The sequence below is a fragment of the Nansenia antarctica genome (genome assembly GCF_963989245.1).
Source record: "Nansenia antarctica genome assembly, chromosome: 9".
NCBI classification, from domain to species: Eukaryota; Metazoa; Chordata; class Actinopteri; order Argentiniformes; family Microstomatidae; genus Nansenia; species Nansenia antarctica.
The window spans coordinates 35,049,501-35,061,077 of NC_137679.1; the positions used below are offsets into that span (position 1 = coordinate 35,049,501).

The 11,577-nt window shown below is 44.5% G+C and overlaps 1 protein-coding gene across 1 annotated transcript; it reads left to right on the forward strand.

Annotated features, from left to right (window-relative positions):
- Positions 1–218: 218 nt before the first annotated feature.
- Positions 219–10,797, forward strand: LOC308165574 (uncharacterized protein; the record flags this gene model as incomplete). The annotated part of the gene is made up of 5 exons (XM_080539723.1): positions 219–363; positions 3,926–4,917; positions 7,770–7,941; positions 9,285–9,451; positions 10,648–10,797. The coding sequence occupies 5 exons, from the start codon at positions 219–221 to the stop codon at positions 10,795–10,797; spliced, it is 1,626 nt and encodes a 541-aa protein (XP_080395849.1).
- Positions 10,798–11,577: the final 780 nt, after the last annotated feature.

Consider the following 11,577-nt stretch of genomic DNA (forward strand, 5'->3'; position numbering starts at 1 on the left):
GGTTTCCAGCACCTCAAGGCAGCTAGAGGCACCCATTGAGGATAGAACAGTGTTCTATGGCAGCAGATCTCCATAGATTTCCACACTGTTCAATGGTGGCAGATCTTAATAGACTTCCACACTGTTCCATCCATGGTGGCAGTTCTCCATCATCCTTCCATGGTGGCAGACTCCAATAGTGTTCAAGAGGCTGGGTGTGTCCCCCACGTGTTGTAACCATGCCGTACCAGCATGATGACTACCCTGTCCTGCCGGTGTGGCAGTCAGTCCTCTTCTTCAACTGTAAGGGGATGATCGAGGGAGTCATGGTCTTTCTGTTCATCTGGCTCCTCATACAGGTCCTGTTCTCCAAGAACCTGGAAGGTACTCAAACTATTTAACACCCCAAATAAGTATTGATTAACTCGTATCTACAGTCATTCAACATGTCTGTATGTACAATTTGGGATATTTTGAATATAATTTTTGGGTGATTGTTGTTGTTGTTGTTTGAAGCCCCGTTAAGCAGGTAAGACGCTAGTGAGATACCAAGTCCCTTGTTGGTCTCATGGTTCAATGTTGATTATTCCTCCTGCTCATCCACTAGTGCTGTAATGTCTTTCTGCTGCATTGTTCATTGCACTGTTATACACTTTTTAGACATTTTTCCCCCATAAAATCATTTGAATAATGTGCTACCCATCAAAATCATGCACATGCTCTTTTTTATTTTGATATTGCATATTCATGACATAGGCCTACAGTTAGATTTATGTTTTATTCTTTAGAATCTGGGCACCATGACAACGGTTAGGTCCCATTGGTGTTTGATCAAATAGAAGGAGAGTTGATTAAATACAGTTAAAAACGGATATCCTCATTCACTACAGTGACTAATGCTGTAATATCTGGGGCTCAGCTCAAATCAGTTGATCAAGCATGCTTTGAGGAGAAACACAGAGAGATAGATCTGTTCCAGCTCTGTGATAAAGACATTCTTCAACTGTGCTAAATTGGTTACAAATAGGCGTTGGGCTATTCATCTGTATTCATCTCCTCTGAAATGAACAGATTAAACGGCTCCTCCAACGCAAACGCTTTTCAAAGATGCTCACGGAATCCTTCAGGCCAGTGCTCTGATCCACAGTGATGTGTTTACTTCGAGGTCATGTTTGCCTTGAAGGATGATATTTATAGCACAACATACATGCTTCATAGACAATCAAGCACTACCGTAATGTTTGCTGCCATCAGCAGGGCAGGGTTCTACTCTATTTTCAATCAAAAACAATTAAGGAAATACTGACTATCCTCATAGAGTATTAAGAAGCTGAGTCAGTGGAAGGCATAGGGTGTTTTGAGATTCCCCATCCTTAACCCAGAACTTCCCCTCATAAGCATTGGATTGGTGCAAGCAGGGCTGGAGAGTTGCCACCATTCCTTACACGAATACTCCTATACTTTCCTTGAGGGGGAGTGTACGAGTGCACACTTCAATAGATGGACAGAGAATCGGAATGCGACTATTGTCCTATGAAACCGAACTAACAACGGTAGTTGATTAATCATGTCATATGAAGTTGTTACGATGACGTCTCTGTCTATACCAATGTTGCATACATTACATACAACTGTTAACTAATTGGAATCGCTCTGTCTTGTATGAAGACATAAAAAGGTGGGACCGAGAGCGCTCACACCAATTATTATTATTTCTTCTTATTATTATTATTATTATTATTATTATTATTAATAGTAATAATAATAATAATAATAATAATAAATAGGGCATAGGGACCGATTGTTATATATTATGGGGGTTACGAAATCTGACCTCTTAAATATGAAAATTGATTACCCTCCCGCAAGCAAAATATGTGTTGGCATAATCCTCCCCGAACACATGAGAAGAAAAAAACACATTGACCCTCCTCTAACATAAAATACTGATTAAAACATGAAGTATATTAACGATTATATTTAATTATAATAGTACTGTAATGGTTGTTTCAATCTATCTAATTGTAGACTGCAGCATTTTGTATTGCAATATTGAGTAATTACGTTTTTTAAAATATTGTATTCTTGGGCTCTTCATGGCTAAATTGGTGAGGTTATCAATATGATGACAAACGATGCTGCGTCTTCGGTAGCTTAATCATGTTAGAGTTTTACGCATACCCCGCTTAGTCACCGGCGGCTCTGATTGGCTAAAGACAGCCGGTCTGGATAGCGACGCATGTGCCCAGGACATTCCCAATGCGCGTGCAGGATGGAGAGAATGGCTCTTACCAGTGAACCGCATTCACGTTGATGCCAGCGAGTCATCAAAGAACACAGGAAAGAATGCCGCAATATGCCTTCGGAGGTAAGGAAGTTGGGCATGTGTTTCATTCTAATCACTTCTCATGCACCTATAAAGTTAAGTGGAAATGTGTTTTTGTTCACATGATGTAACCTTAGACGTATGGATCTTCGCATGGTTGAAACTTGGTAGGTTTTAAAGATAAATGTTCATGAAATAAATGTTCATTGTTCATTTCTCATTTTCATGTTTTTCCTTATGTGCTGCTAAGTCCTTATTACTAGGGAAAAGTTCGTTCCGTTTCCTCTCTAGTAAGGTGACTAGCTAATAGATAATGTTCATGAATTAATATGGGACCCACAGGTTCTAGACTGCAAAAAACACCACCACCAACAACTGCAACAACAACAACAACAACAACAACAACAACAACAACAACAACAACAACAACAAGAGCAACAAAACTGTTAGCCAGCTGTTGGTAGATGATTTTTGTTGTGTTTTTAAAAATATTATTATTGCCAATACATCGTTTTGATCAATCATATGCATGCATTTATTTTATAAATTATTTTATTCTCAATTGCTGTAATTTCCTGTGTTTATACTGCTACCTGTGACAGGTGACGTGTTGGCAGCTAATGTGATAATGTGGCAGCTACTCTGGATTTGAATTGAGAATAGAATTTGATCCTTTGAGTGTTTGGAATATTGGGACTATATTCAGAGCAGTTCCTTAGAATGGCTTCTTATCAGACAATAATATCTTATTACCACTATTGCCTCCACAATTGGTTGTATGCACCCTGACTAAACACACCATTATTCTCTGACTTTTCATAACACTAGCTCGAAGCATATTGCCTGTATTTCCATTTTATAATTAAGCTTTTTTGTATGCATTAAGCTTTCTATTAGTAGAACACTGGCATGGACATGAACAGTAAATTGCTCCAGGAAATATTTGTTTCTGATAAAGATAATCTCATCTACTGTCCTTACAAAGATAACCGTTACGTTGCCTTGGCAGTCTGGCCTGTGATAAACGTCTTCCAAATGGTCCATGGAAGTGATTCATCTTCCTTGTAAGGTTTCAGTGGGATTCTCCTTCAAAAGGGTGTTTTTCAGCCTCTCGTGGCTGATCACACGTGGGCAGATGGATGAGTCACTATGCAACACTGTCACTAAGTATTTACATTCAGAGCCAGGAAGTAGTTTCGGTGTCACAATCACTGCTGCTTGTTTATCTGTAGGCAATGAGAGATGCTATTGGTCACCTGCTCGTGTACTTTTGGGAAGCAGGAAATCTGACTCCAACGCATTTTGGTCCGCTGCTCTGTTTTAGATCAAAGCCAGAACTGTGCCAATGCCATTTACAAAATGGAACAATCAGTTATGATTAGGACCCACAGCCATTTCCTGTTTAATCACATAATTGGTTGGCAACTGTAGAGACAAAATAAGAAAATTGCAGTGTTGATTAAGAAGGCAATACATTTTTTAAAAACAAGAGGGGGCCAACAGATGCTCTCTCTCTCTCTCTCTCTCTCTCTCTCTCTCCTCCCCCTCTCTCTCTGAGTCACTAAAATCCTTGAGATCTTTAACCCATGATTGACCACCACCTCCTACCTGTGTGCCCAGTTCACCTACAGATCCTGCTGGCCGTGGGTCTGGCAGTCTTCTGTTTCTGCCTGGTGCTCGGCTGCATCCTGTGTTGGCGCCGACGGGGAAAGACTCAACCACCTGATGACAAAGAGGCCGCTCATAGCCAACGAGTGACTGTGACCCTCACCCCCGCCCTGGGCACTCTGCCCATCAAACAGCAGTACGAGGAGATGGAGGGGGACGTCCTGGAGTTCCCTTCCCCCCGAAGCAGCCCCTCGCCCTCCGAGGATGACCTCACCGCTCTGCCCTTTGACCCTCGACCCCTCTCTCCCTCCAGATCGTGCTTCCCCATGCGTCGCCTCAGCAGCCCCGCTGCCTCCAGCTCTCACTACAAGCCCGTGGTCCACGGCCGAGCCTCTCTTCCCTCCATCCCCAAACTGGGCCTGGTGTCCAAGACGAGACGGGCCCTGGAGCGCCGCTGCACGGTCACCGGCGACAGCTTCATGTACAGCGAACAGAGCCGCCTGACCAGCGCCGCTGCGCACGCTCACACTCTGCGAAGGGAGTCCACCCAGCCGCCGCCGCAGTACGGCTCCGGCTCCAGCGCCAGCTCTCTGTCCCTCCCTGTCAAGCCGGCCCCTCTCCTCCACTTCTCCCTGCTCTTCTCCCCGGCGCGGGGCACCCTGACCACCAACATCCTGGGGCTCTCGGGGGCGGCACGGCGGTCCAGCGGGGTGTTCATACGGGCCAGCCTGCCCCCGCTCTGCCCCTCCCCTCAGTCGGGGGTGTCGCGGCGTCGCAGCCTCAGCCCGGAGGTCCAGGGGCAGAGCTTCACGCTGCAGGTGGGCTCTGTGGAGGAGCTCCGCACCTGCACCCTCCGACTGGCCGTCTACAGCAGGAACTTCTCTGGCCTGAGGGAGGCGGCGCTGGGGGAGCTGGAGATGCCCTGCGGGGAGATGGACTGGGAGCCGGATACGACCATCACCTACACCAGGGAGCTCATGCCCGCTAGGTGCAAGCTAAAGAAGGTACCGCCATCGATCTGTCTCTCTGTCACTCTTCAGTAGCTAAGGGCACCATAAAGTCAGTAGAAATAGTAGATTAACACACACACACACACACACACACACACACACACACACACACACACATACACATACACACACCCCACCAGCACCACCGCCACCATGCTGTTTCTCTTGTGGTGCAGGAATTAATGCCCCAAAAGTCTATTAAAAATAATTCCCTCACACACCATTACCTTCTCATTAATTAATTAGGTCGACTTTTCAGTCTGAGGGCTTTTCCAAGTCTCTATAAAGTCACTCTCACCATAACATGGCCCCTCTATCTTAGGCATGCTTATAAAAGCATAACTTTACCCTGTGAAGTCCCGTGGATTTGTTGTTTTCATTATTCAATAGTAGACACATTCACAAACGTTTCTTTTTTAAAAAGGAATCTCTGAATCAAGATATCTTGCATTGAATGCCCTTATCAGTCCTGATGTTCCAACGGGCATGCCTGTTTCCATTGTCTGTTGACTTAAAGTGTGTACTGTACTGTGAATTATGAATTGGCCATATCATGTTAGATATCCCTGAAGGAATGTTATTCTCTAATCAGAACAAGGTACCCATTAAGGGCTTTTTTCCACTCTTGTTGCCAGTCAGTGACTGCAGAGCAAACATGTGAAGGACAGTGTTCTGGCTAGGCGCCCACGCGCTGTCCTCTGTGGTGCTGTGAAGGCTGTGCCAGAGGGCAAGTCTGACAGGCTGGCGAGAGGGGGGAAAGAGTCTTTGTACAATAGGCGTTGATGTATGACTGGGACATTATAGAGACAACAATGACCAAATCTCTTAAAGTCTTTCCTTTACGCTTCCTCGCCTCCTTCACGAAACGCATCGGAGGTTCTGCCCCCCTGTGAGGAGGCGAGGAGGGAGGACACCGACATCGAGGAAAGACTTTGGAGATTCAATCAATGTCTTCTGTAGACAGCTCCACTATATAAGTTATATAAAGACATAGAGTCAGCCATTCTTCATACATGTATGTGTTCGGTTAGTGGACGCTGTTTATGGAGAATACAATTTTCACCATGAGGAGGAAAGTAAAGATGGCAATTCATAATCTAACGTATATGCTGCTAACATATTGATTGTTGTGAGAGAGACACTTCTGAACATGAGAGACTCACCTTTTTTCTCTTGTTGCTGCAATGTCGAGGAACTGAAGCCTAAGAACTTTACTCTCATATACGTGTATAATGGGATGTAACAATAAACTTGATTCGGATTCTGAGAGATCCGTTAACGCATATGGTAGGTGAGGTGCAGAGTTCGCACCAGTGGGGTAGCAGGAGGCACATTGAACCAGTGATGCAGAGTGCATACTCTCAGCAGAGTGCATACTCTCAGCAGTGTGCCCACTTACTTCCATGTTACTTCCATGCACTTGGCTCCTGCCTTTGTTCAGTTAGAGGGGACATGTGGAGCAGCCTTGGTCCTTGCTGAGTCAAACACACACACACACACACGCACGAATGCATGCACACACACATAAGCATATACACAGAGGCAGTCAATTGTAAATGTCATACACCCACACACACACACATGCATATACACAGAGGCAGTCAATTGTAAAAGTCATACACCCACCTCCACCACTTGGTGAACTAATGTACTGTACCTGTCTGCATCAAAACCTGTACTGCACACTTTGTGAAGGGTTCGAACGTGGGTCTCCCACATGGCACCCCAAGTGGCCAAGCGATTACAAACCCCCTCCGCTACACTAGCACAGGTTTGATTCATCCTCTTCTAATAGACTGACACATACTGTAGTCGCAAGTTTCACGTTTTATTGTTATGTCACATTACATGTGTAAGAGATTAAAATTATTAGGCTTCGACAGCAGCACAGGACAATAAGGCAATAGGCATCATTCAAGATAAAAAAAAGTGACAATAGTACAGGACACTAGTGACAAAATAAGACAGGATACAATTAGCAGTACAATTAGTAAGGAAATAGATAGTTCAAGTAGTAAAGTTAGCAGTACAACTAATAATAAAGTAGATAGTTCAAGTAAAGTTCGCAGTACAATTAGTAATAAAGTAGATAGTTCAAGTAAAGTTCGCAGTACAATTAGTAATAAAGTAGATAGTTCAAGTAAAGTTCGCAGTACAATTAGTAATAAAGTAGATAGTTCAAGTAAAGTTAGCAGTACAACTAATAATAAAGTAGATAGTTCAAGTAAAGTTAGCTGTACAACTAGTAATAAAGTAGATAGTTCAAGTAATAAAGTTAGCAGTACAACTAGTAATAAAGTAGATAGTCCAAGTAGTAAAGTTAGCAGTACAACTAGTAATAAAGTAGATAGTTCAAGTAATAAAGTTAGCAGCACACAACCACAGCGGAAGCAGCAGAGCGTGGAGGCTCACTTGTTGTTGTGTTGAAAAAATAAAAGTCCCCCTTCACGCTCCGCTGGCCTCACTAACACTTCAGTGAGCTCACATCGCAGCATGGGAGAGTCATCCTGGGCCCTGGGACGCTGTCAGGCACCAAACAAGCAGCTAATGAGATTGATCATGCCTTTTATGACATTCATCTTATGAGAGTCTCATGGGATTTCGCTGCCACAGAAGGGAAGATTCAGATGAAGGATATGCTCCCAGCTCTCCAGGCTCGAACGAACAGCTTGTCAATGACTTCGTCTATTTTTGACTCTCTTTTACTTCTGTCTCAGACACCCCAGGACACAGACAACATCTGCTTCTTCAAATAACACAGTGTGGAGCTTTTTTTGTAACCCCCCCCCCCATACACACACACACACACACACAAAAGTAAGCCTCTCCTTCCCTCTCTCTCACAGAGCATGAGTTCCCAGGAGACGTCAAGCCGTCGGAAGAGTTCCGTCTGCGCCCCGCGGGCCTTGGGCCAGCTCTATATCCTGCTGCAGTACCAGACACTGGCCCATAGGATCAAGGTGATGGTCCGCAAGGCTGAGAACCTGGCTAAGATGACACGGATGCCAGGGGCTGCTGGTAAGCCCCAGTAGACCTGTGTTTGTGTATGTGTGTGTGTGTGCATGGTCGTGTATGTGTACATTATGTGTGTGTGTGTGTGTGCGCGTGCGTCTGTGCGTGCGTGGTTGTGTTCATGCGATCGTATGTGTGTGTATGTGTGTGTGTGTGCGTGGTTGTATGTGTGTGTGCATGCGTGCGTGCCTGTGTTCATGGTTGTGTGTGTACATATGCATATGTGTGTGTCTGTGTGTGTGTGTGTGTGTGTGTGTGTGTGTGTAAAAGATTGTGTAAACTAGATTCCCGACCGCAGTCCCAGCCACAGCCACAGACCCGGCCTCTCTGACCGAGCTCCTCTATAATCAGATTAGAGATAGTGATCAAGGCTCCTCTCATTTCCTCTCCTCTCCCGTCATCTCTCTGTGTGTGGCATATCTCACCACGTCTGAATCACATCTCCGTTGCCGCCATCGTACACGTCTGAAATTGAAAACCACCTGCTTCTTCTTTGGAGTAGCTGCATCCCAGGAAAACAGTCGCTGTTCGAAGGCAAAATCATTTGTGTTCTGAGGGGGCTAGGTGTGATAAGCGGAAGGAGTGTTTTAGGTGACACCTGTAGATGTGTATCGGTAGAGGCTGGTGGAAGTAGAAATCGGAGGACGGGCTCATTGGAATGCATGGGACGGAATCAGGGGGATTCCGAGGGCACACATGATACAATTCCTCATTCTGTTCCATTCAATTCAAATGAGCTTGTCCTCCGATTTCTACCTCCCCCAGCCTCCACTGATGTGTATGTACTGTATGCGTTATGTAAACTCCAGTGGCCAATTCTTGCGTGATGGACGACAAAGACTAATCCCTGGAGGTACTCTGAGGGGATTAAATTACTATCTTTATCAGATATTGATTGAATAAATGTTCATGCTATTTCAGATATCCTTCACTTGAATGTCCCGCTGGGGCCATATATACTGAATGCACTCGCTGCAAGGTCGCTTTGGATAAAAGTGTCAGCTAAATGGCATATATATATATTATATTATGTCCTGATGTGCCCTGGCCATCACACTCTCTTCTAGGTTCTCTGTATTTGTTTCTCATAGACACACACACACACACACACACACACACACACACACACACACGCACACACAGAGGCAGTCAATATTGTTACGTCATACACTCTCCTCCACCCTTGGTGAACTAATGTACTGTGCCTTTCCGCATCAAAACCTGTACTGCACATTTGGTTCTCAAATATCCATCACCATTCACCATTATTTTCAGCAGGACACACACACACACACACACACATCCTCTCTCTCTCCCTCTCTCCCACTTTTGTTGTTATGTACCCACAGATCACTATGTAGTCATCAACCTGCGCCAGGGTGGCAAGGTGATTGGCACCAAGGAGACCAAAGGGGTTGGAGGGCACAATGCCGTGTGGAACGCCCCCTTTCTGTTTGACCTGCCCCTAGGTGATGTCGGTCAGCTGCCATTGGTCCTTGAGTTCATCATCATGCAGGTGGGAGTCTTTAATGGAGTCAGGAGAGTCCTCCATGCAATTTGATCTTGATGTTCAGTTATAAGTACAACATATATATACAGGACCAGTCAAACGTTTGGACACACATTCCTATTCAAGTGAATGGGAAAGTATGTCCAAACTTTTAACTGGTACTGTATGTATACGTATATGAATGAATGAATGAATGGTCTTTATTGTCATTGCTACAGTACAGGTACCAAACAACGACATTTAGGAGGGGTGGCTCCCCTGGTGTTAGGAAAGGAAAAAAAAAATCACAAGAAGGGAAGGAGCTGGTTTACATAAATAAAGGCTATGTACACTATCCACTGTACTATACTGTACAGATAGACGACTAGGGTTGTCATATTGCACAATAGTGTTATTGCACATTTATTTAAAGTGTCGCAGTTTGTTGTAATAATAATCGCAATAATGTCGCAGTTTGTTGTAATAATAATAATAATAATAATAATAATAATACATTAGACACTCAAAGACGCTTTACAAACTGAAAAGATTGAGTAGTAAAATAAAAAGAAACAAAAAAAGAAATGAAAGAAAGTATAGGTCATTATTTAGTATTTAGTCATTTTTAGATTACTAAATCTAAATCTAAGTGTCTTTGTAGGACAATCTACTCTGTATACTGCAAGTATATCTGGATTTCGGGTGGAGAAGCGGTGAAAACAAGCAACGCCAGCGTCCTCTCTCGACCGGCATTTTTTGAAAAGTGAAAAGTCTTACGAGTATGATCAATGTAATGTTAGCTAGCTACCTCTAAACATGGATTTGGCTGGGCATAAATTAATTAATTTGAGGTGGTAAACACAGTCTGGCTATCTTATCTGTCTGGTTAACTTATCTGTGTAGTTCTGAGTTTCGACCGACTAGGCTACTCGACTGTACTCATAATAGGCTAGGTGCACGATCTCACTACTTCCTGAAAGGCACCTGGCATGAACATATCCTGTCTCACTCTATTGGTTTAATTGATTAATCAGCTGTGCGGTAAACCGTTGGAACACACAGTGCACAGCTGATTAATCAATTAAACCAATAGAGTGAGACAGGATATGTTCATGCCAGGTGCCTTTCAGGAAGTAGTGAGATCGTGCACCTAGCCTATTGTGTCAGAGTTCAGTTTGTATATGGTCAGAGCAACCAATGACACCTCGTGTCTCTCCAACCAGGGCCGGCTCTACACAAAAAGCAGCATGCTGGGCCGCGTGCTGATTGGCTGTGAAGCTCCAGAGGCGGGACAGTCACACTGGAAGGAGATGTGCCGTCGGGGGCAGGTGGAGACGGCTCACTGGCACACCATCCAACCAGAGGTGCTGTAGGGCTGATTGACAGCTCTCTCCTCCAATGAGGAGGGTCCAGGAGGGCTGGAGGGGGAGAGGAGGACAGAGGACATGGTACTACCGTGACCAATGAGACACACGTGAAGGCTTTGGACCCGCCCGTGCCACCTGTGTCGATATTGTAAACATTGCATTTAGACTTTAGAAATCTGATACTCCCAATCTGCCCGGCCAACGAAACACAGGCTTGCCACTAGAACTGTATGATACCAGTTGCATGGATGTGTGTTTTCATGTTGGTGCTGTCTGTAATGTGGAGAAATCCTAAGGATTCTTACGTCAATTCCCTCCACTGTGCTGTATACTGCATTCAAGTGTTCTTCAGAAACTCAAATTCTGAGATAGCTTCGAGTTGGAAACCCGGAGATCTCAAAGTAAAGTTGCCCCAGTTGGAGATTTCAGAGGAGCACATGAATGCAGCATGATGGCTCATTCCCAACACGCTTCTGCTTGCTGTTTACTGTGACATACAGTACCGGGTCAGTATTGGTCCACAGCTTTGGTACTCGCTTTCCATTCTACGTAGCAGAGAGCAAGTGATCGATCTCTGCTTCATTTGTTGGTGTTGTTTGGCCCACACTTGTGATCCTTGTGGTCTGTGCATCTAATTGCATGATTGTGAACTTTGACAGACTACTAGCATTATTGATAAAAAATGATATTGATCATTTTGCGACTGTGGTTATAATCTTTCTCATGCACTACCCAGCATCCTCTGGGGCTGTTGCTGAATTACTGCGACACAAGCTGCAGTATTGG